The following is a 24,737-nucleotide window of genomic DNA, read 5'->3' on the forward strand; positions in this document are numbered from 1 at the left end:
GCGCTCCTACACACGTTGTTTCGGCATATTTGAAGTGAGAGGGGAGGACCCTAGCTGGCAACATTTCTAGCTAAGGATTTTATGTTGCTGGTTCTCGGCCGTCGGGTTTCGCTGTCATTCGTAAAACGAGTCATTACCCACGATCCAGTTTTGTTCTCGAAGCCCATCTTGCACAACTTCAGAACTATCAAATTCGGATTAATACACAGCAGCATCGTCTTCGCAAGCGCTACCAGACAAAATACAGACACCATGCCTGAAAGGAGGCCCTTCGTAAGGTTGCCCACTGACGTCTACCCCGTCAACTACGGGTTGTGCTTGAAGCCCGACCTCATCGACTTCACTTTCAATGGCAAGCTAGAGGCGATTGTGGAGGTAGGTGAAGTAATTGAAAGATAATTTGTATCGTACTTGGTGCATGGCGGGGACTCCGTTATGTAATCTATCTAGCCTATTACAACGTTCGAATGGCTAACTGCAAAAATGCTAACTAGCTAGTCGTCTAACGTTAGCCAGCTAACTTGCCAGCTAGCTAACCCCTATCTAACGTTAGATACTAGCCCATGATAGTAGAGGCAAACAGCTAGCCTAGCTAACTTTAGCTAGATTGAAAATATATGTATTTAATGTAGAAAATAATATTTTTATTAACACCTTAACTTGCCTGAATGGTTCTGTACCAGAGTAGCTAACTAGCTAGCTACCAAGCTAGCTAGTTGAATTGTCATTAGCTAGTTAACTGCTAATGCTAGTTAGTTAGCTAGGCACATTTAACGTTAGCTCGCTGTCATGTTTTGCAAATCGTTCACTGGCTAGTAGAGTCACTACTACATACTTCACTTGAAATTCATGCATAGTATGGTCAATGCAAAGATGTGGATGTAGTTTAAATGCTAACGTTAGTTGCCTGCCAGCGCACTCTACAGTTAGCAAAGTAGCACTAGCGCGTTTGCTAACTGAGCTAATGTTTGCTAAATCATAGCTAGCAAATGTCTTCCTAGAGAAGACCTCCCAGCTTCCGCCTCTGTTAACCTATTTTGCAAGCGTGTTGCTAGCAGACCATGAAATGACAACACTAGACATTCACAACACCCGTAATGCACTCAACAAGAACTGACTATTCACATGTATTTGTATAACATTCAGAACTGATCTTGTTTGATGATAATGCACGACACATACACAAATTTAGTTGAATTTAGCTATATGTTTCCTAATCTGTCAGTGATTGGAAAAGTGTTGTGCCACCTTGCATACTTCCCATTGCTTGTTGGTATGTTGATGTTGTAAACCAAATACTACATAGGGATGGGCATGAGTACTCAAACGGACGTCAAAGCTCGATCTTTAACCAGAGATTACTTTTATTTTTCCCCAAATACTGTCAAACTATTTGGTGTGTGCTTTGTGGCTGCCCGAACAGGCAAGTTACATGTTGTCTTAAAGAAAACATTAACTTGCTAGTTTTTCTCCCGAAATTCCCTTTCCCGTCCATGTCTCATTCACTCAATTGCGTTCTGACCGCTCCCTACACACAGGCGTGCAGAGTGCGCATCACAAGCTCCCGTTAGCCCTACAGAAAGAGATACGATTTTATAGGCATTTAACTGATGCGATACACAAACTACATTCCTTGCCAAATAATGACAGTTCTATCGCAAATTATAAATGGACTGGTTGAAGTAGGAAAATGTGTTCCAACGACGAGAAGCCGCTTTGGAATAATTGTGTCCAGCCTATTTTCTACTTAAGCTACTTTGCGAACTGCTAGTGCCATTTAGAATTGGTTAGCCTAGGCCAGTGCTTCTCAATTATTTTCTGTTACGCCCCCCCTAGGAAGAAGTAAACATTTCGCGCCCCCCAACTCTCCGGTGCGACTGTAAATAGTATCATTTGTCTATAAAATTGTTATAAGTACACCTCTGCATAACATTGTATCCTTATTAACATTTTAAAAAAGAAAAAATAAAGAAATATAGATCAACTTACAACAAAGAATAACTTTATTAAAAAAATGTTTTAGTCTGTAACAGAAAATACTTAAAGTGCATCAATTTGCCTGAAAAAAAACAAATTTCAAAACTTATTTAAACTGTAAACATTTTTTGACCATTTGATACTGAAAAATAAAATATATAATGAATAAATAATCATACATTCAAATTGATCAGCAACATGAACTCAGGAGCACAATATATGAAACACTTTGACCTATAAAACAAAAATGAATAAAACAATGTGCTGATTTAAAAAAAAAATCTAAATGAGGAAGTCAGGATTAATGGCTACAATGAGCACGTTTTGCAGTGCACAGCTTTTTGAAGCAGGGTTTGAAGCATGATACTGCAACTCTCAGCTCCTGCTCAATGTTTAGCTGGGACCTGTACTTGGTCATCAGTGCAGCAACAGCAGAGAAGCCAGTCTCACAAAGATAAGATGTTGCAAAAGGAAGAAGAATGCCCATGGCCCTCTGCCCTAAGAGTGGATACTGCCTCTCTACACTCAGTGTCTGTGATGTGAACCACAGTCTCAATGTGGAGTCAGACGTCATATCAATGAACTGGTCCTCCTCTGCAGAGCAGAAACCAGTTGGAGCTGGTGCATTGAAAGGATCTCTCACCCAGTCATATTGGGAACTGTTTTCAGGGAAGTACTTTTTAAAGAATCCCATCAGTGATGAAATATGCTCCTTAATATATGGAATCACTGAGGTGGCATCAGAGTCAGTAGTGTCAACAAATTCATGCAGGTTCTCGAATGAATCAGTATTTCCTTCATCAAGTCGCCTGCCCCACATTGCAAGCTTTCGAGTGAAAGAGCTGATCTTGTCTGTGACCTGAGGGAGGTGTTTATCTTTCCCTTGAAGCTGTAGATTTAGTTAATTTAGCTTTCCAAATATGTCACTCAGGTAGGCCAGTTTTGCCAGGAAGTTCTCATCACTACATTTTTCTGCGAGGTCATACTTGTGCTCCTGCTCCGAAAACATTCTTATCTGCTCTCTGAGCTCAAAAACTCGGGACAATACTTTTCCTCGTGACAGCCACCTTGCTTCACTGTGAAACAGCACAGCTTGATGTTCAGCTCCCATCTCCTCACAGATAGCAGAGAAGACTCTTGTTTTTAGTGGTCTGTTGATTGGGGTGTAATGTCTTTAAGTGACGCCTTAATTTATTTGGCTTCATGCTGTCCGCTGCCAACATTTTTAGACACAGTAAACATACCGGTCTTTCCTCGTCTCCCACCGTAGTCACAGTGAAGCCAAGCGCTACATACGCTTCGTCATATTTCCTCGTCTTAGCTTTCGGGAGACTTACGTTTGTCTCATTATCTCCGTCTCTCTCCGCCATTCTTTTCATCCCTGTTAAATATTTTTCCATGGTGTCTCTTAAGGGTTTGTTATCTGCACTTCATATCTCCTGCTCTGTGCTGTGTGCTCTTGTTCGGTGCAAAAAAACCCTACTCCCTGCGGCAAAAAAAAACATGTTCCCCGGGGTCACACGCGCCCCCCCCTGGCATCGCTCCGAGCACCCCCAGGGGGGCGCGCCCCACTATTTGAGAAGGACTGGCCTAGGCTATAACCCCCCTAAACATAGACAGGTTCCACACTGAAAATATGCCATTGCACAGCCATAGGCTTCTACAAGCAAGTGCCACTGCTGAGGTTACTGCCTTTTTAAAGATTGTGTTCCACGATATAATATAACCATTTGATATTACGTTTCAGTAAATTAATCTTAAATGGCACTTTATTTTTTATTGACTGAATATATACACTGAGTGTACAAAACATTAAGGACACCTGCTCTTTCCATGACATAGACTGACCAGGTGAATCCAGTTGAAAGCTATTATTCCTTATTGATGTCACTTGTTAAATCCACTTCAATCAGTGTAGCTGAAGGGGAGGAGACAGGTTAAAGAAGGATTTTTAAGCCTTGAGACCATTGAGACATGGATTGTGTATGTGTGCCATTCAGTGTGAATGGGCAAGACAAAATATTTAAGAGCCTTTTGAACAGGGTATGGTAGTTGGTGCCAGGCGCACCGGTTTGTGTCAAGAACTGCAACGCTGCTGGGTTTTTCGAGCTCAACAGTTTCCCGTGTGTATCAAGAATGGCCCTCCACCCAAGGACATCCAGCTAACTTGACACAACTGTGGGAAGCACTGGGGTCAACATGGGCCAGCATCCCTGTGGTACACTTTTGACACCTTGTAGAGTCCATTCCTTGACGAATTGGAAAGACAATCATTCAGGTACTGGAACAGTCAAAAAATGTCAAATGCCCATCCCTAATACTACACCACGTGTATTACAGACTTACTTGCTTCATTCAAATTAGTTTCTAATGGGTGTCATATTTGGTGCCAAATATGGTGCATATATTGCCCTCAGATGTTAGCATACAACATCTGCATCTCAGAACACAGGCTAGGAAGTTACAAGTCATCATGGGGACATAACACTGGCTGTGTTTCAATGACACTTAAAACACCAGGCTAAACTATTTTAGTACAAGCATTGTCTAAATCTAAAAGATTACTGTATGGGTTATCTATGTGCCGCTGATCTATGTTTGGTAGCCTATCCATAGGGGGATGGCACATTGTTTACGTAGTTGGTAAACAGCATTTGCCAAGGAAATGAGGCTAGATGAAAAGATTAGGCTACTCTTTGCATTTAACTGACAAATACAGTTGTCAAGTAGGGCAATTTTAACTGCAATACATGGGCTATGTGTTATTTGCATGCATATTCTATGATTTCATTAGCCAAGTTAATGACAATGCCAGCCCATGATTTAAAAGTTGTCAGATAACTGCACAATAGCCTACGAGACACATACCGATGTGGCACTGCGCAATCACCTAGCGCGCTCTATAATTACATCCCTGCCTTCTCGGTTACAACCTCCCAGCTCTCTATTTGAGTATCAAAATAAACTACGGCAGCACCCAACCGTCAATAAATGGGACTAGCCTACTCTCTCAGAAAGCCGCATCTGAGTGTGCCACTGTGTTCCGCCCTCAATAAGTTGGACGGTGGACTGTCACATGAGCCGCTATCACATTGCGTTATAGTCAGAAGCCCTATAGACTGTCTCTTTCTTTCCCTCTCTCCAAACCATCTTTCGCTCCCATTCCGCTCTCCCTCTCAATTATTTCACAGTGATACTGAACCACTAGGTTTAGCCTGCTTGGCCTACAATAAATTGTTTGATCCCTATCACCACTATCTGACACAGTTCAGATTAGATTTACCCTTAATGGTGGATTTGCTTATGGCAGAAAAACCAAACAAATCCTAGTTTACAGGTATTATATCGAGGGAGTATTATCGTAGAGGGACTCTAGAATGACTGCCAAAATATATATATTTTTTTACACAAATAAAACATTTGGCATTCTTATGTCATCCCAGGGATTTATACAGGGGAATACTAATCCCCGATTTTACTTAGTAGTTGTGTTTCTGTCGTTTTTTCTAGGTTAACCTGTCCACTAATCAGATTGTGATGAACTGTGCTGACATTGACATCATCACAGCATCCTTTGTACCAGAGGGAGGGGAAGGTGAGGGTGAGATTCTGTTGAAATTGTCTTTTCACATTTCTCTTAAATATAGACATAATTATATATTTTTATGATTCTAAGGATTTTTCACCTGATTAGACCTGCTTTTTCAGGCTTGTTAGGCACATTTGGATATTATTTTAATTGGTATGTTATGGCAGCGAATATCAGCCTTGCATTTTGTCTTTCTCTTTAGAAATTAACGCTACAGGATTCAACTATCAAAATGAGGACGAGAAAGTAACTCTGTCATTCCCTAGTGCTCTACAGACAGGTAAGTCAAAGGACATTAACCAGAATGGCTACAGGGCTTTTTAAGTTTATATAATAAAACCTTAACTCTCTGCCATTCATTATTCTTCCTCTTGTTTGACACGATGCCATATATTTTTGTTTGTAGTTGACAAAAAAACAAACCTCTTATTGTAGTAAAGGCTGAATAAACACACGTTGGTTTTTGCACCTGTTTCCCAGGATCCGGTACGTTGAAGATTGACTTTGTTGGGGAGCTGAATGACAAAATGAAAGGTTTCTACAGAAGTAAATATGCAACTCCTGCAGGAGAAATCCGCTATGCTGCTGTCACGCAGTTCGAGGTACAGTAACTAGACGCTCTTCCTGTCCTGCATCACTTCTGTTACCATAATGAGTACAGTTTCTCTCGGCAGCAGAGTTGATTGCTTAACCCATGTTGCAATATTGTAAAAGGAATTTGACCACAATGTTTGAGGATTGTCACACCCAGGCTACAGGCTGAATGTTTTAGCAACCATTGTTGGCGATTCTTGATAATGCAACATTGTCATCTCTTATCTTTAGATTTTTTTGGGGGGGGAAACGACATGCCCAGCTGCTATATACACCCATGTTTTTTATCTTCCACTTTCACTAGAGGTCATTGGAGTAGCTTTATTATAAAGCAACCCTCTGACACCTTCCAGGATGTTTGCCTGACGTAACATGCTGTGAAACATGTGTTGTCCGCTCTCTCGCCTAACCTCCCATGGTCTTCCCTCCTCTATTCTCTCCTCAGGCCACGGACGCTCGCCGGGCCTTCCCCTGTTGGGACGAGCCAGCTATCAAAGCCACCTTTGACATCTCTCTGATAGTTCCCAAGGACCGAGTAGCCTTGTCAAATATGGTACGTGTCACACTCTAACTCTTCCCCCTGGAGACGCCAGACCCCAAACAGCTTGAGTCACATTTCGCCACTCTGTTGTTTGCGCTCTGCTAACATTGGTTTATGTAACATAAGATGGTCTTGTTGGGTCACTGCATTTCCCCCCCCATCTAGCTACAAGGGTAAGTCTACTGGCATTCAAAAGGCAACTGAATTAGTATTTTTTCCCCAAGATGTCTGCCCTGCTGACTGTTAAAGGCTATGAACTCATTCTTAAAAAGCATTGCTGACACGGGTATTACTTTCTGAGTAAATTTTCTGTCCGTACTAATATGCCCTTGTCCTCATCGACACAGAATGTCATCGATCGAAAGCCATATCCAGAAGATGACAGCCTTTTGGAAGTGAAGTTCGCCACCACCCCCATCATGTCCACGTACCTTGTAGCTTTCGTCATCGGCGAATACGACTTTGTAGAAGGCCAATCGTCGGACGGCGTGACCGTACGTGTCTACACGCCTACCGGAAAGGCGGAACAAGGGAAATTTGCACTAGAGGTGAGTTGTTTTTTACCTATTTTAACTTGAATACTGGTTAGACCATTACTAAACATTAGTCATGTATAACTATGACTGTTTATGAGAGCTGTCTCTAGAATAAAGGAGTTGAAAGGTATAGATGTACATGTTGATGAATGACTGTTGTGCTAGCAGCAACTATATATTGGCACCAAATGTAAAATCTAAACTATATCTCGTTTTTTCTCTCCACTTTTCTCACAGGTTGCAGTAAAGACCTTACCTTTCTACAACGACTACTTCAATGTTCCTTACCCATTGCCTAAAATTGATCTAATAGCTATCGCTGACTTTGCTGCTGGTAAGTACAAGTCAAATGACTGTATATCAATTATTATATTGTGATGAAAAAGAAGAATGATATAGTCAAGATCTAACACGCTTGGTGCTGCCCCTCCAGGTGCCATGGAAAACTGGGGCCTTGTAACCTACAGGTAAATCTAAAGTAACGTTGCTACGTTTGCAACTAATGAGAGGATGCACAGTTAGCCTGCCAATCATGATGTTATTCCATACAAAGATTATTTGATTACGTCTAGAGGGAAATTTATGTGATTTTTATATGCAACTTATGTTTTTGTGTTAATTTACCACTAGGGGGAGTGTGAAGTGAATTGCTTTTTTGCGCTTGTTTTCTTCGACTTGACCTTGCTGTTTGACCTCGTTTCCCAGGGAGACGGCGCTGCTGATCGACCCGAAGAACTCGTGCTCGTCCTCACGGCAGTGGGTGGCCCTAGTGGTGGGACACGAGCTGGCCCACCAGTGGTTCGGAAACCTGGTCACCATGGTAAACAACCACTGCGCTCTTTACTGCTTATGTAGCAACAAAAAAGCACTGCTGGTCAATGACAGGAGGACATGGTCATAAGAAGATATTACATCATTGAATTCAATTATATAAACAACATTCTTCAATTGCATTGGGGTATACATTGTTGTCCTGAATTAGTTTTAGTCAATATGATGCCTTGTAGGAATGGTGGACCCATCTGTGGCTTAACGAGGGCTTTGCATCATGGATCGAATACCTCTGTGTGGACCACTGTTTCCCTGACTACGACATCTGGACACAGTTTGTGTCTGCCGATTACACCCGCGCCCTGGACCTGGACGCGTTGGACAACAGTCATCCCATCGAGGTGTGTGTTGGCTTTAAAATTAGTTAGATAATGGCACGTTTGTGCCTTATCCTGTATGTACTGGACCACCGTTTTTCAATGGATGTGAATGTATGTGAGGTATCTATCAGATGAAAGCAACCCTCGTACTGCGTTTGAAAGCATGAACTGACTGATCCCCTGGACTGCAGGTGAATGTGGGCCACCCGTCGGAGGTGGATGAAATCTTTGATGCCATATCCTACAGCAAAGGAGCGTCTGTGATCCGCATGCTGCACAACTACATAGGAGACGAGGTGAGGAGGAGCTGCCCAGGCACACTGCCATATTGTCCGCTAATTAGTCAAGCTCTATTTCATATACTAGTTAGAAGTACTAGAGCAAAAGGCTATTGCGTGAACAAGTGTCTCTGTTAACTATTTGTATATTTGCATCTCAGACGTTTTTCTTGATTTTCTGGCTTTCTTTGTAAACCAATTTGTTTCTCCCATCTCTAGGATTTTAGGAAAGGAATGCATTCCTATTTGTTGAAGTTCCAACATAAAAATGCAGCAACAGGTAACCCAGTCAAGTCTCCTATAATTTCTCATGAATTTATAATGAGACCCTGGCAGGCCCATGCCTGGTCCATTTATAACAATATCATTATTTGAGCATTGTAATTGGTTGGTGACCACCTCTCTCCCCACCACCACCTTTCCCAGAGGACCTATGGGATTGTCTGGAACAGGCTAGTGGGAAACCCATTGCCCTGGTGATGAGCTCCTGGACTAAGCAGATGGGCTTCCCTATAATTGTAGTGGACCAGGAGCAGGTAAATAGCCCAATGGAAATTGTCTTTGGACAATATGAATGTACTGTTTTATATCCTGTGAGAAGAGATCTCTCTATTGTGGATATAACTGTTTGTGTATTAAATAATCAAATACATTTTATTTTTCTAGCAAGGGGATGACCGCATCCTCAAGATATCTCAGAAGAAATTCTGTGCCAGTGGACCACATAATGGTAAGATAATATTTTCCAATAACTCAACACAAAAAAGCCAAGTACAAATCGCTGGTTCACTACTTATCACTTATTAGCTACATGAGAATGTGCTTAAGAAGACCAAGATCCTCCCCCTACTGTGCTCCATCTAATTGGGTCTTGCTTGTGTCAATCATCCCCAAGGTGAGGACTGCCCTAACTGGATGGTCCCCATCAGTATCTGTACGGGTGAGGACCCCGGCTGTACCAAGCTCAAGGTGCTGCTGGACAGCCCAGAGACCACCATCACGATCAACAACGTCAGCCCTGACCAGTGGGTCAAGGTGAGGACAACCAAATTCTACCTATTACATCTGTCTAATATAGAATTGAGTTGAAAACCAAGCCCTGAGACCTTAAAATGTGTACTATAACCCTTATACAGAGTGGCATGTAGACTGTATGTTTAGGGAAATAGGAATCTGTCTAATAAAAGAGTAATGGATACAAAAATGCTCGCTACAAGAGCCATGACTAAGGTCTGCTTGCTTGGAGAATTCTAAACGTCTGGGAATGGGCAGTAACATTTTAAGTCTGAGACTGTTTGTTTAGTATTTACTAATGTGTGGGAGATCATTGGGAGTTCAGTAAACCAATCACCTGACCAAAGGGGTCAACGAGAGGTTAAGCCAACCATGACCCTTGAAAGTCTTTGAAAGGGATCAAAAGTTCACACAGATGGCTATTGGGAGTGGTTGCTGAGAGGCTAGATGGTCAGGAATTGTGAATGAACTATAGAAATTGCTGTTCACTGAAAGGACATCATTGGTGATGTCATAGAAAGTTCAGGAAACTGAGAATCAATCAAAAATAACCACTTGCTTGAGCGGGATCATAACCTGGCTAGCCACTATCTAGTTAGCAATGCTAAAGAAGCTCCACAAGGCCAGTGGTTCCCAACCAGGGGTACAAGGACCCCTGGGGGTACTTGGCCATATCTACAAGGGGTACTTGAGAAGACTAATTTAGACCATAGGCTTACTGGTAAAATGCACGAGGGGGTACTTCAGGGGTACTCCGGGCAGAGCAAAATTCAGTTGGTGGTACAGTAACCAAAAAAGGTTGGGAACCACTGCACATGGCTATGGTAGGGAGAGTGAAACTACTTATGTGTGTGCCATTCAGAACGGACAATTATCCATGTACTGAGATTATCAAAAGGTTAGAAAATATCTCTTCCTGTTTCCTTAATGCTAAACTGCACTTTTTATGGCTATTTTGTTAATTTGTTGGGTGGGTCATTCAAGCATATAAGGGCTTTCTTCCACACTTGCTTGTTAGGCAGATTTATTTATGCTTTAGCTAACAAGTTTGGAACAGCAAATTGTTTGGCGTGACACACCGACAAAGGAGTGGAAGAAAACAGATTGGCAACAAGGCTATAGTCTTTGGCTGCTGTTCAACTGTCCTCCTCCCCCCCTATAGATCAACCCAGGAACAGTGGGCTTCTACAGGATCCAGTACAGCTCAGCCATGTTGGAGAGCCTGCTGCCTGGTATCAGAGACCTCACCCTGCTGCCTGTGGACCGTCTGGGCCTGCAGAACGACCTCTTCTCCCTGGTGAGAGACACAGACTACTGTCAACACTACACCAATATGCCCTTTAGCTCGACGCTCAAGAATAAATTGGATATGTATGGTATTGGTGCTTGTATATAAAGTCAGTCATGGACAGGGAAAGGGCCAGTTCCTGTAACACAATCATGTTCAGGGAATGGATTGAAAGTCACTTTGTTTTGGGGGGTTTTCTGCCACAAAAGCCTTACGTCCTTTCCCTTTCCAAATAGCAAGGCCCAATCTGTCTAACCGAGCGCTACAGTGGCAAAGACACACAACCTTTAGTGTATAAACTGATCCTTTTTGAGGAAGCCCAGGGTCAAAGCTTCCCCTAAAATAAACTCTAATCAAATCAAATCAACTGCTCAATGTTGTAAGTGTGGAATCCACACAGATACATGTAATAAAGGAAATACTGCCAAAATAGGTTTTCCCTCCAACCCCAGTTGTAACTAACCTGATTCATCATATCAACCAGCTAATTATTAGAATCAGGTTGACTAGATTAGGGTTGGAGTGAACCTACAGGACTGTAGCTCTCCAGGAACAGGGTTGGACAGCCCTGGTTTACATAGTTTTCATACTCATCAAACCATTCAGTGACGACTCATTCCCTGTGGCTGGGGGCATTGTTAACAAAACCGACTTGTGCGCAACAATGGGGCAAAACAGACCGGGTTGGTTTAGACTGACATGTAAACTATATTTAGTCTCCAAATGTTTATTGAAAACAAATACATTTGCACAATGAAAACTTGCTGTCTCTCAAATACAGTTGTTGGTTAGATAGCTAGTGAATTTGTGCCATATTAGCATAGACATGACATCAGTCAAAACACCTCAAAACAAGATACAACTAGCTGAAACAAACCACCTACGATTCCCCACATGGCAGCTTCTTGTCATTGTTGCTAGCTATCTGACCGTTCAGAATCATAACAACGCACACCTTCCAGACACATAGATGCGCTCATATCATTTTCATGACGTTGTCAGCCAACCTGTCTGTAGCCAAAATAATGGCCTGCCCAGCATTTTTAGACATTACCCTGAGCATGATGGGATGTGAATTGCTTAATTAACCTTTACAGGATCGGTGTCCCGTTTACGGGACGGTTGAGCTAACTAGCATGACTGTTGTAAGTAACAGCAAACTTACCAGGACATAGACATGTCTTATATGGGCAGAAAGCTTACATTCTTGTTAATCTAACTGCCCTGTCCAATTTACAGTAGCTATTACAGTGAAAAAATACCATGCTATTGTTTGAGGAGAGTGCACAACAACAAAAAACGTATCACGGCAACTGGTTTGATACATTCACATTTCTAACATTTTGGTAGGCTATTTCGATAGCTTGGGACTATCAGGTTTAGGCTGTCCCAGACAAAAAAAAATCTTGGTCGAACGAGAGTTGTCTGTTCTTTCGACCAATCGATTGGTAAAAAAAAAAAACGTATTTTCATGTTTTACTAAAATCAACTATATGTAGGTTACTGAGCTTGTCTGATGCTTTAAGCACTGTGATTAAAAATGAAGACACAATTTACTTGAGGGAGCCAGAGATCAATATAGCCTAACCAGAAAAAACCTGTTCCTGTCCCCCCTCCTCCCGCTGCTGCTGGCCTTCTCAGATTCTGCCATTATGCTCCTGAAGTTGCCGGTAATAGGCTACACCAGCGGTCATCAACCTTATCCATTTGGAGTGCCAATTGATCGTACCATTTCTACTGATCTCCGTGCCAGTTACGATTTTCATATGCACATTTTCGTTAAACCTTTTCATTTAATTTCTAATAAAGTATTCGTATCTCAATCAATGTCATGTGGTTAATCAAAATTCTATCGAAATGAAAAATATACAAATCTAAAAGTAACTTCTATTGCCATTGCCAATATGTAAAGAGAGCCTACATAAAGCCAAAAAATAAAAACATTGCACGTAGAAAATATCCTGATTTTAAAATAAATATCCTATAAATCACATTGGCTACGCATGGCCTGTCTGCAAGGAACTTGAAACTTGGTCCAGCCTGAACTTGCAACATTGTGTAAAATATTCTGGGCCCTCAGTTTCCTGCACCAGTGAGCACCTGGAAAGACACAGCTGTAGGCTATTTGTGCAAGGGATAAGAAGTAATCAGGAAGGAATATTTTATGACGTTTCCACCGGATCTGAGTATTACATTCTTTCCCCTTTCATGCTGAGTGGTTATCGAAAGGGAGAGAACTGGAAAGATTTTTCAAATGGGCTATGTTGAGGAACTATTGTCATTCTCAATGGATGTAAAAACAGATTTTGTTTACTTGCTGTTTGAGGCAAAGAAATTACTTTGAGAAGTGCCACAGTGGTGTTGAGAAAAGACAATCAGAAATAGTATCAGATCCCCAAATGGGCACATTTATAGGCCAACATTTGCGCACAGGACAGGTAGCCTAGGCCTACTTCTATGCATAATCAGGTGTGTGTCCTTACTCAAGATTGACAGGAGCACTTCAAACAAAAGACAATGAATAAATTGACAACTTGTAAATGGATTGAAATAAACCAAAACTTGTTTTTCACAAGTGTAGTCTAGGTTGTGCGCTCTGCAAACAACGTGTCAACTCCTACAATGAGAACAGTAAGAGTGTAGTAATAATATATTGAATACATTAAGAGAAATTACCGTAACCAAACAAACACTGTAGATGAGAAATTATGGGAATTACCAGTAAATGTACTACTGATACTTGTGTACCATCCCCACGCCCTCCACAATGGATTAGTCCACTTAGAGGTGTGAATCAGACAGGTTTCTCGTGTGCCATGAATATATATATATATATATATGCGACTGCTCAACTAAAAAAATATCGGTCGATCAACAGCCTATCGACCAAACAATCGACCAGTCGACTAAATGGGCTCAGCCCTAATAAGGTTCTATCAAAATCTTGTTATTGACCTAGCCTTGTTTTGTTCAATGGTCTCTCTACCTATATAAATACCCCAATTCATCTTGATAAGTTCAAAAATAATACAATATAAAAATTGCTGACCCCATTCATACCAATGAAGGTTTGGAACTTTAAAGCCAATTATCTCAGAATCATCTTTTTGCAGATGGAACCTTATAGTCCCAAGCTCTCGATGACATCATTTTGACCGGTTGTAAGGAAATGGGAAGCTGTGAAAATGACCCAACATGATGTTGATAAAGATAGCACCTCTACAGACTGTCCCTTAACTGCACATTAGCATTATCTCAAGATGCTGAAAGAAAGAAATCATATTTCTCCACATATTTCAAAATGTACAATTGGTGTATAATTTTGCTGCAAGAAATGCTTAATTCTGCAGGAGTTAATATTAAGGCTATGTGAGAGGTTATAGACCTACAGTCAGTGTCCAGATTTAAATTTCCATTTAATCCATCTGAACAGTAGGCTAAAGTTCCTTTGACATGCCATAGGCCTATTTGAAATTCCTGTCTTGTGACTGTCGCTTTTGTATAGCGCCTCACAATCATCACTCAACATAGCCGGCACTGCTATCATCCTCTTTTACCACTTCACCAAATCATTCCCAAACATTACTTTTCTGTTCCTCCCTTCTCTTTATTTTCAACTCTCCATTTTGCGGCTTTTCTCTTATTGAATTAAACTCCGACATTGTCCTTTTTGCCTCAGTGGATCGACATTCACTTTTTCTGCCCGTTCCCAAAAGCATTTGGCGATTGGCGTGTAGGCTATTTTGCGCGAGTACAGTTTGGCCCTAAAGCTTATAGGCTTACGCACAAATGCCAGATAGCCTAAAAAGAATTAAAGAAAAACCTCAATGTAGCCTATACTGTAGATATATTAATTAAACATTAATGGATTTTTGAATTTATTGTTTTCTCTTTATTCAACCTGCCACCCACCTGCCCTTCATCTACACAATATTTCATGAGCCTAAACCCGCCCTGCGGATAAAACTGCGGGGACTGCGGCTTATGAGTCAACCCGCACATCACTACTGTGTGGAAGCACCTGCTTTCGATATACTTTGTATCCCTCATTTACTTGTGTTTCCATTATTTTGGCAGTTACATGTTATTGTTGTGTATTGTGTGGTCATGTGAACGTAACTGTTGTGGTTCAATAACGGTACTTCTCCTTTCTCCCTCTGTACCCATGAGTATTAAGCTCGTCGACTAAGATATGTCATGTGAATTGTTAAGCATTGATTCTTTGGCCTTTTTCTCACCAAAGCCTCTTATGAAGATGTTTACTGTAGACGTTGGATAAACAATGTGTAATCTAATCAACTTGTTTTCCTGCTTTATCCTATTCCTCAAAGTCCAAAAGCTTTATTGTCCCGTTCATTCAGTGCTCATTTACAAACACACTGTCGATAACATCACAATACTGTAACTCTTACCAATTCTTCTCCTGCCCCCCCCCCCCCCCCTCAGTCGCGCGCCGGCATGATCAGCACGGTGGAGGTGCTGAAGCTGATGGAGGCCTTCGTCAACGAGCCCAATTACACGGTGTGGAGCGACCTGAGCTGCAACCTGGGCGTGCTTTCCTCCCTGCTCTCCCACACAGACTTCCACGAGGAGATCCAGGAGTTCATCCGGGACCTGTTCACCCCCATCGGCCTCAAGCTGGGCTGGGAATGCAAGCAAGGCGAAGGTGAGCCCCCAGGGGCTGGTGGTAAGAGCAAAAAACTGAGCTGCCAAGTCATTCCGAGTCGATCCTCAGCCTTTAGCCCCAAGGCACTTGATGAAGCTCTGATTGGGTTGGATAGGTGTAAGAGAGATGGTAATGAGTCTACGTTGCACTCTTGATAGGCTTGGTGGAATTTCATTTCTGCTATATTGCTTACACCTATACGATCCTTTCAGATCTGATCAAGTGCCTAGGGGTTAGGGGCTGTCGGTTTGGAATTAGGCAAGTGTTTTGTGTAGTAGGGGTATCATCCCAGATCTGGTGATTTGTATGGATTCACTGGCTCCTGGATTGCCTAGCAGTAGATGAATGTGGTCCTTTTGGATGAAGTTAATTGTGTCAAAGCGTTTGTGTGTTTTGTGTTTGAGACTGACTGGTGCTTTTTTAAATGTCCCCTCCCCCCCTTTCTTCTACTTCTCTCCCTCTCTCCTCTCCCCCCTCTCTCAGGTCACCTGGATGCCCTGCTGAGGGGCCTGGTTCTGGGGAAGCTGGGGAAGGCGGGACACAAGCCCACGTTGGAGGAGGCCCGGCGGAGATTCAAAGACCATGTGGAAGGCAAGCAGATCCTCTCTGCAGACCTCAGGAGCCCAGTAAGCTGTTCTGCCCCCCGCCACACACACACACACACACACACACACACACACACACACACACACACACATTTATTCATAGAGAAACACATGTATTCTTAACATGTACTTACATAAAGGCCCCATTCCAAACCAACCTTTGCCCTCTAACCCTAGGCTCTTGATGACTTTCCGTCATGAATGTTAATGTTGATTGGTCAGCAATTTGATAATGTCTCCATCTAGCCTTCTGGTTGGTTAGGTGACGCTTCTTCAGTATTGCTTTCACCTGTCCATTCATTTCAATTGAGGTCAACATTTCAACAATGGTCCTGTAATCATGTCATTGATCCCACTTTCAAACAGTGACTCCTTTTGTAGATAATTTCTGAGTGCTAATGATAGTCCTACATTATTTAGTACAATCATGACTGGAAGTAGATGCCGTTTATGATGAGACAGACATAAAATGATTGTAAAATAAAGTGGTGAAACCATATTGAATGCCCATGCTAATGGTCTTTGTTTCTCTCTAGGTGTACTTAACAGTGCTGAAGCATGGAGACAGTGCCACGTTGGACACAATGCTGAAGGTAAGTCACACCAGCTAATGGTGTAGCAGTGCGGTCGTGTTCTTTGTTGTGTGTCCGTGTAAATAGCCTGTTTGTATTTTTCGTACTTATTTCCCTATCACACTTTTCATCCTTCTACAAAATATACTTTCCTGCAACCCGCCTCACTCAATGTGGAACGGATTCTATTATTGACTTACCTTTTATCTAGAATCTCCAGTTGAAACTAGCTAGCCAGCTAACTAGCTACTTGCTATTAGCCACCGTTAGCGGTTTTCACCCAGAACATCGGATTTTCTGCCGGAATAACTGAATCACTGGACATTAACACCGGATCGCAACTAGCTAGCCGCAACCGGATGGATGTTGCTGTTGGCTAATCACCGCTGCCCCCGACGCAAGCACCAGTTAGCCTTGCGCTAGCCTCGAGCCAGGCCCATATCCCGGCTATCTACCTCTCTGTCTACCGGACGGGAGTAGCCTGCTAACTAGCTACTTGCTATTAGCCACCGTTAGTGGTTTTTCACCATTGTCCATGGCCTGCACTACCTACCAGCCAGCTCTAGCCTGGACTATTATTGGCCAGTCTGCACTGTCTGCACAGCGCGTTATCGACCCAGAACATATCGGTGTTTCTGCCGGAATCACTGAATCACTGGACCTTTAATGCCGGATCATCGCAACTAGCTAGCTGCAACCAAATGGATGTAGTTGTTGGCTAATCAGCCCTGAGCTAGCCTCGAGCCAGGCCCATCTCCCGGCTATCTAGCTCTCTGTCAACCGGACGGGACCTCCTAGTGTTGACACGGAGCCCAGCCGATCCAACACGACTGATCTGCCGACGAAATCGTCTGATGTGGTTTCAACAGGCTTCCCGTTACGACGTCGACCACGAAGATCCTGCTAGCCCTGGCCCGCTAGCACACGCAAGCCGTGGCCTCTTGCTCGCCAGTGCTGTAGAAGCCCCCAAACTACCTCAGAACTCTCCTATTGCTCTTCACCGGACCTTATGATAACTCAGCTACACAGCTGATGCCTGCTGGACTGTTCCTTTATACGGTACCGCATCCTGTTTATGTTTAGCCTCAGCCCAAACTTTGTCGCCATTACCAGCTTATGTCTTATTGTCTTATTGCTGTTTCGGTTATTTCTTATTGTACTATTTCACTGTAGATCCCCAGCCCAGCTCAACCTGCCTTAGATAGCTCCTTTGTCCCACCCCCCATACACGTGGAGACCGACTCAATCGGTGCCTCCAGTGATGCTATCTCTTTCATCGTTACCCAACGCTTAGGTTTACCTCCACTGTACTCATATCCTTCCATATCCTTGTCTGTACATAATGCCCTGAATTTATTCTACAACGCCCGGAAATCTGCCCCTTTTTTTCTCTGTACCCAACGCACTAGAAGACCAGTACTTAAAGCCTTTAGCCGTATCCTTATTCTACTCCTCCTCTGTTCCTCTGGTGATGTAGAGGTTAACCCAGGCCCTGTAGCCCCCAGTATCACTCCTACTCCCCAGGCGTAATCATTTGTTGACTTCTGTAACCGTAAAATCCTTGGTTTCTTGCACGTTAACATCCGAAGCCTCCTCCCTAAGTTTGAGTTATTCACTGCGTTAGCACACTCCGCCAACCCTGATGTTCTAGCAGTGTCTGAATCCTGGCTTAGGAAGGCCACCAAAAATTCAGAAATGTCCATCCCCAACTACAACATTTTCCGTCTCGATAGAACTGCCATAGGGGGTGGGGTTGCAATCTACTGTAGAGATCGTACTATCCAGGTCTGTGCCCAAACAGTTTGAGCTTCTACTTCTAAAAATCCACCTTTCCAGAAATAAGTCTCTCACTGTTGCCGCTTGCTACCGACCCCCCTCAGCCCTGAGCTGTGCCCTGGACACCATATGTGAACTGATTGCCCCCCATCTATCCTCAGAGTTCGTACTGCTTGGTGATCTAAACTGGGATATGCTTAACACCCCGGCCAACCTACAATCTAAACTAGATGCCCTCAATCTCACACAAATGATCAACGAACCTACCAGGTACAACCCTAAATCTGTAAATATGGGCACCCTCATAGATGTCATCCTGACAAATTTACCCTCTAAATACACCTCCGCTGTCTTCAACCAGGATCTCAGCGATCACTGCCTTATTGCCTGCGTCCGTAATGGGTCCGTGGTCAAACGACCACCCCTCATCACTGTCAAACGCTCCCTAAAACACTTTAGCGAGCAGGCTTTTCTAATTGACCTGGCCCGGGTATCCTGGATGGATATTGACCTCATTCCGTCAGTAGAGGATGCCTGGTTGTTCTTTAAAAGTGCTTTCCTCTCAATCTTAAATAAGCATGCCCCATTCAAAAAATTCAGAACTAAGAACAGATATAGCCCCTGGTTCTCCTCAGACTTGACTGCCCTTGACCAGCACAAAAACATCCTGTGGCGTACTGCATTAGCATCGAACAACCCCCGCGATATGCAACTTTTCAGGGAAGTCAGGAACCGATATACACAATCAGTGAGGAAAGCAAAGGCTAGCTTTTTCAAACAGAAATTTGCATCCTGTAGCACTAACTCCAAAAGGTTTTGGGACACTGTAAAATCCATGGAAAATAAGGGCAGCACCTCCCAGCTGCCCACTGCACTGAGGCTAGGAAACACTATCACCAGCGATAAATCTACAATAATCGAGAATTTCAACAAGCATTTTGCTACGGCTGGCCATGCTTTCCACCTGGCTACCACTACCCCGGCCACCAGCTCTGCCACCTCCGCTGCAACTTGCCCATGCCCCCCCCCCGCTTCTCCTTCACACAAATTCAGACAGCTGATCTTCTGAAAGAGCTGAAAAATATGGACCCCTACAAATCAGCTGGGCTAGACAATATGGACCCTTTCTTTCTAAAATTAGCTGCAGAAATTGTCGCAACCCCTATTACTAACCTGTTCAACCTCTCTTTCGTAACGTCTGAGATCCCCAGAGATTGGAAAGCTGCCGTGGTCATCCCCCTCTTCAAAGGGGGTGACACTCTAGATCCAAACTGTTACAGACCTATATCCATCCTGCCCTGCCTTTTCGAAAGTATTTGAAAGCCAAGTTAACAAACAGATCACCGACCATTTCGAATCCCACCGTACCTTCTCCGCTATACAATCCGGTTTCCAAGCTGGTCATGGGTGCACCTCAGCCACGCTCAAAGTCCTAAACGATATTATAACCGCGATCGATAAAAGACAGTACTGCGCAGCCGTCTTCATCGACCTGACCAAGGCTTTCGACTGTCAACCACCGCATTCTTATTGGCAGACTAAATAGCCTTGGTTTCTCTAATGACTGCCTCGCCTGGTTCACCAACTACTTCTCAGAGTTCAATGTGTCAAATCGGAGGGCCTGTTGTCTGGACCTCTGGCTGTCTCTATGGGGGTGCCACAGGGTTCAATTCTCGGGCCGACTCTATTCTCTGTGTATATCAATGATGTCGCTCTTTCTGCTGGTGACTCTCAGATCCACCTCTTCGCAGACGACACCATTTTGTATACATCTGGCCCTTCATTGGACACTGTGTTAACAAACCTCCAAACGAGCTTCAACGCCATACAACACTCCTTCCGTAGCCTCCAACTGCTCTTAAACACTAGTAAAACTAAATGCGTGCTCTTCAACCGAACGCTGCTTGCACCCGCCCACCCGACTAGAATCACTACTCTCGGCGGGTCTGACCTAGAGTATGTGGACAACTACAAATACCTAGGTGTCTGGTTAGACTGTAAACTCTCCTTCCAGACTCACATTAAGCATCTCCAATCAAAAGTTAGATCTAGAATCGGCTTTCTGTTTCGCAACAAAGCCTCCTTCACTCATGCTGCCAAACATGCCCTCGTTAAACTGACTATCCTACCGATCCTTGACTTCGGCGATGTCATTTACAAAATAGCCTCCAACACTCTACTCAGCAAATTGGATGTAGTCTATCACAGTGCCATCCGTTTTGTCACCAAAGCCCCATATACTACCCACCATTGTGACCTGTACGCTCTTGTTGGCTGGCCCTCACTACATATTCGTTGCCAAACCCACTGGCTCCAGGCCATCTATAAATCACTGCTAGGCAAATCCCTGCCTTATCTTAGCTCACTGGTCACCATAGCTACACCCATCTGTAGTCTGCGCTCCAGCAGGTATATCTCACTGGTCATCCCCAAAGCCAACACCTCCTTTGGCCGCCATTCCTTCCAGTTCTCTGCTGCCAATGACTGGAACGACCTGCAAAAATCTCTGAAGCTGGAGACTCTTATCTCCCTCACTAACTTTAAGCACTGATCACCTTACCGATCACTGCACCTGTACACAGCCCATCTGAAATTAGCCCACCCAACTACCTCTTCCCCATATTGTTATTTATTTTGCTAATTTGCACCCCAGTATATCTATTTGCACATCATGTTTTGCACATCTATCATTCCAGTGTTAATTACGAAATTGTAACTATTTTATTTATTGCCTTACCTCCATAACTTACTACATTCGCACACACTGTATGTATTTTTGACTTTATGTTTTGTTTATTCCATATGTAACTGTGTTGTTGTTGGTTTTATCGCACTGCTTTGCTTTATCTTGGCCAGGTCGCAGTTGTAAATGAGAACTTGTTCTCAACTGGCTTACCTGGTTAAATAAAGGTTAAATAAAAAAATGAAATAATTTATTTTTATTTTTTATGGTGCATTCACTAGTGCACACCGTAGCAAATTGATACATTTAGATTAGTCCCTCCCTGTTTTGGCCCATTTGCTTCCGTTTGGTTCCTAGTGAATACACCCCAGCCAGGCCAGCTGGTTGGAGATCAGTCTCCTCCATAAGCATGTCATATATTGTAAACATGAATGATTTCTATTACATTTCCTCAGTCAGATGAACAAGATTACCAGCTCGCTCCATGTCCTCGACTCTTGTCCGAGCCTCACCGATAATCTGTGACGGATAAAGCTTTAATCACAGTCAACTGATGAGAACTGATATCATTATTTGATTTCGTCCCATAAATGTCACACCAAAGGTAAAATCTGAATGTATTTTTCTCTCACATTATCTCTCTCTATCCCTCCCCTCCAGCTTCACAAGCAGGCTGACATGCAGGAGGAGAGGAACCGCATAGAGAGAGTGCTGGGAGCCATCTCTGCCCCCGACCTCATCCAGAAAGTCCTCACTTTTGCCCTCTCGGTACGTACACACAACCATTCTTGCCCTGGCAACTGGAGTGTGTTGCTTGCTCCTGCTATTTTGTCAGGAGGATATGAAAGACAAAACAAAAATCCCTAGAAATTTGTATTTACACTAACCTTGTGTTTTGGTCTTGCTTTTATGGTTTTCTTTCTTGAAAATAGCCAGTGCAATTGTTAACACTGGTGTTAACTAGTTTTGTAAATGTAGCCCTAATAGTTGTTTTGGTCATAGGAGTTTAACTATAGGATGAGCATGATGAATCCAACCCCTCTGTCTCCCCTACCCAGGAGGACGTGCGTCCCCAGGACACGGTGTCAGTAATCGGGGGCGTGGCCGGAAGCAGTAAGCATGGAAGGAAAGCCGCCTGGAAGTTCGTCAAAGACAACTGGGAGGAGCTTCACAACCGCTACCAGGGCGGCTTCCTCATATCACGGCTCATCAAGGTAAAGGCTCCGCCCACTAACATACAGTACATGTACACACTCTCCTATTAAGCAGTTTTCCTCCAAAGCATTGTTCATTATTTAAGCTCCTCAGAGGGCACTGTATTTTATTATAAGAGGAATGTATTATGGAAGACTGGTAGTTTTTGCATTTGGCCCAATGACCTAAGCCAACTCATTTGTATATTCACCCCTCTTCACAGCTCTCTGTGGATGGATTCGCCATTGACAAAATGGCTGCTGAAGTGAAGGTGAGCATCATATTGGTTTATGCCTTTTTAATATTGTGTTGTCTCAATCAATAAAACTGTTAAACGTTAACTAAAATAAATATAGGTAACTTCTCAGTCATTCTAATTCTAAGCGCGGCCATCTTGTGTCTTCCAGAGTTTCTTCGAGAGCCACCACGCGCCAGCGGCCGAGCGCACGGTGCAGCAGTGCTGCGAGAACATTCTCCTGAATGCCGCCTGGCTCAAGCGCGACGCTGACGACATTCACCAGTATCTACTGAAGCGCAAAGCTCCCCCGGTCTGAACAACCCAATCCCCCTCCAGACCCCCCCCCTTTCCCCCCCCTTCCAGCGCGGACCTCCCAGCATCATAGCTGCCTCGGCCCCCCTTTGCAGTCCATAGACGGAGAGCGAGCATACTCAAAGCAGGCTGAATTTCTCTAGAAGAAAAAATACAAACGACGACGACGTCAACAAACAAGCCAAGAATTTAACCAAGCGTTGAAAAAGAAAAGAGACTATTATACATAAATAACAAAACAAATTAATTTCAGTCTGACAAGGAATGTAGTTACCCCCATTCTGCCCATCGGAAGATGATACATGAGTTTGGTTACTGGGGTTTAACACCCCCAGATATGATTAGTGAAATGGCTATCCCAGGGTGCGTCCCAAATGACACCCTATGCTCTATATTAGTGCACTATTTCTGACCTGAGCCAAATGGGCCCTGGTCAAGATTAGTGCACTTTTATAGGGCATAGGGTACCATTTGAGATGTACCCAAAGATGCACACCAAGTCTGAGTGCATGCACTCACACTCCCGTACAGTTATGACATGCAAAACATAAACACTTGCATACACACACAACCTTGCATCGTAGTTTGAAAACTGTGAATTTTTCTTTTTCTCATCACCCGCTCCTACTCTATGGAGAAAAAAAAAAAAGCATGAATTATATGATATATCCTGTTGCTGTTTTTGTTTACTTTGTTTGTTTTCTGTACAAACAAATTATTTTCTTTTTCTTTTTTTCTGCCATCGGCATTTCGCAGTTGCTGGTTTTTACCCAACAGGCGTTATGATAGGGTAAGAGCACAGCTGGGCAGAATGGGGTTAATATAGCGTGTGATGTTTTGGTGGCGGTAGTTAAATGAACTCATGGCACTGATCTCCATCTCTAATAACGGTTAGGACAAAAGGCGAGCAGCGCTAGCATGGTACTACATGTATACTGTATAATGCGAGCATTCTTGCAAAGACGTTCCACAAATCTGAATAGCGATGTTCATCGTTACCTTACCTGCCCCTCTCTTCCCCCTCCATCCATCGTCCTACTCTGGCATTTGATACATACCATCCCCACATCAACCCCCCCTCCCCTGTCCAGTCGCCTGTATTCTCAGCCCTCTGTAGAGTTACAGAATGATGTATAGTATGACAAACATGCATATTTCAATTGTTTCTTCATCTGCCACATTATATACAAAATGACATCTTGTTTTCAAAAACCTGTTTTTATAAGATATAGATGCAGTGATTTATTTTAATGTTGAGGAAAAACGTTCATTTATTCTAAAGAATGAGTAAAACAACGCTACTTGGGCCTTTAGTGCAGTTAACACCTGGAAACTCTAGTGTAAAAACTTAATGATGTATGTACTGGCTCAGTTTGAACTTTGAAATGATAGGATTTACTTAACACTGCTATTGAACTCTGAAGCCTTAAATTGGTAAAGTGGTTTGCAATAATTATTACACTGAAGTGGGTGATATTCCACTTCAAAGTCAAAATATTGTTTCTAACATGACAGATCTACACATAGACTTGTTGAACGAGTATATCTATCTATATAGAATTTGATGTGGCTTTGAAAACATTTACCAGAGAAGATCATCAAACTAATTGTCACTCTTTCCCTGGAACATTTGTTGTGCTTTTGTTTAAAAATACAGTTGGTGTTCATTAAAGTAAAAAAAAAGACTTAAAAACAATGTGAAATTAGTACAGTTGATTTTATG

The 24,737-nt window shown here is 43.0% G+C and overlaps 1 protein-coding gene across 4 annotated transcripts; it reads left to right on the plus strand.

The window, feature by feature from the left end:
- The first annotated feature begins 10 nt into the window (after positions 1-10).
- On the plus strand, positions 11-24,710 carry LOC311113631 (puromycin-sensitive aminopeptidase-like). Of its 4 annotated transcripts, none has more exons than XM_084156896.1 (23): positions 11-375; positions 5,488-5,578; positions 5,769-5,846; positions 6,047-6,168; positions 6,606-6,713; positions 7,049-7,249; positions 7,475-7,571; positions 7,671-7,704; positions 7,943-8,057; positions 8,245-8,409; positions 8,580-8,684; positions 8,886-8,946; positions 9,093-9,202; positions 9,333-9,396; positions 9,562-9,701; positions 10,843-10,977; positions 15,415-15,655; positions 16,118-16,260; positions 16,776-16,832; positions 21,931-22,038; positions 22,329-22,484; positions 22,688-22,735; positions 22,872-24,710. In XM_084156896.1, exons 1-23 carry the CDS (start codon positions 82-84, stop codon positions 23,016-23,018), a joined length of 2,820 nt encoding a protein of 939 aa, XP_084013022.1. In that variant the 5' UTR covers positions 11-81; the 3' UTR covers positions 23,019-24,710. The 4 variants fall into 4 exon arrangements, with proteins under 4 accessions (XP_084013022.1, XP_084013023.1, XP_084013020.1 ...); XM_084156897.1 differs by having other exon boundaries at positions 32-375; positions 5,488-5,572; XM_084156894.1 differs by having other exon boundaries at positions 53-375; positions 15,415-15,634.
- Positions 24,711-24,737: the final 27 nt, after the last annotated feature.

Source organism: Coregonus lavaretus (assembly GCF_964263955.1).
Source record: "Coregonus lavaretus genome assembly, chromosome: 40".
Classification (NCBI taxonomy): Eukaryota; Metazoa; Chordata; class Actinopteri; order Salmoniformes; family Salmonidae; genus Coregonus; species Coregonus lavaretus.

Coding starts and splice junctions, on each gene's coding strand:
- LOC311113631 (XM_084156896.1), top strand. CDS start 82: ATGTTGCTGGTTCTCGGCCGTCGGGTTTCGCTGTCATTCGTAAAACGA. Junction 9,203..9,332: donor TTGTAGTGGACCAGGAGCAG/GTAAATAGCCCA, acceptor TTATTTTTCTAG/CAAGGGGATGACCGCATCCT. Junction 22,485..22,687: donor TCATATCACGGCTCATCAAG/GTAAAGGCTCCG, acceptor CCCTCTTCACAG/CTCTCTGTGGATGGATTCGC.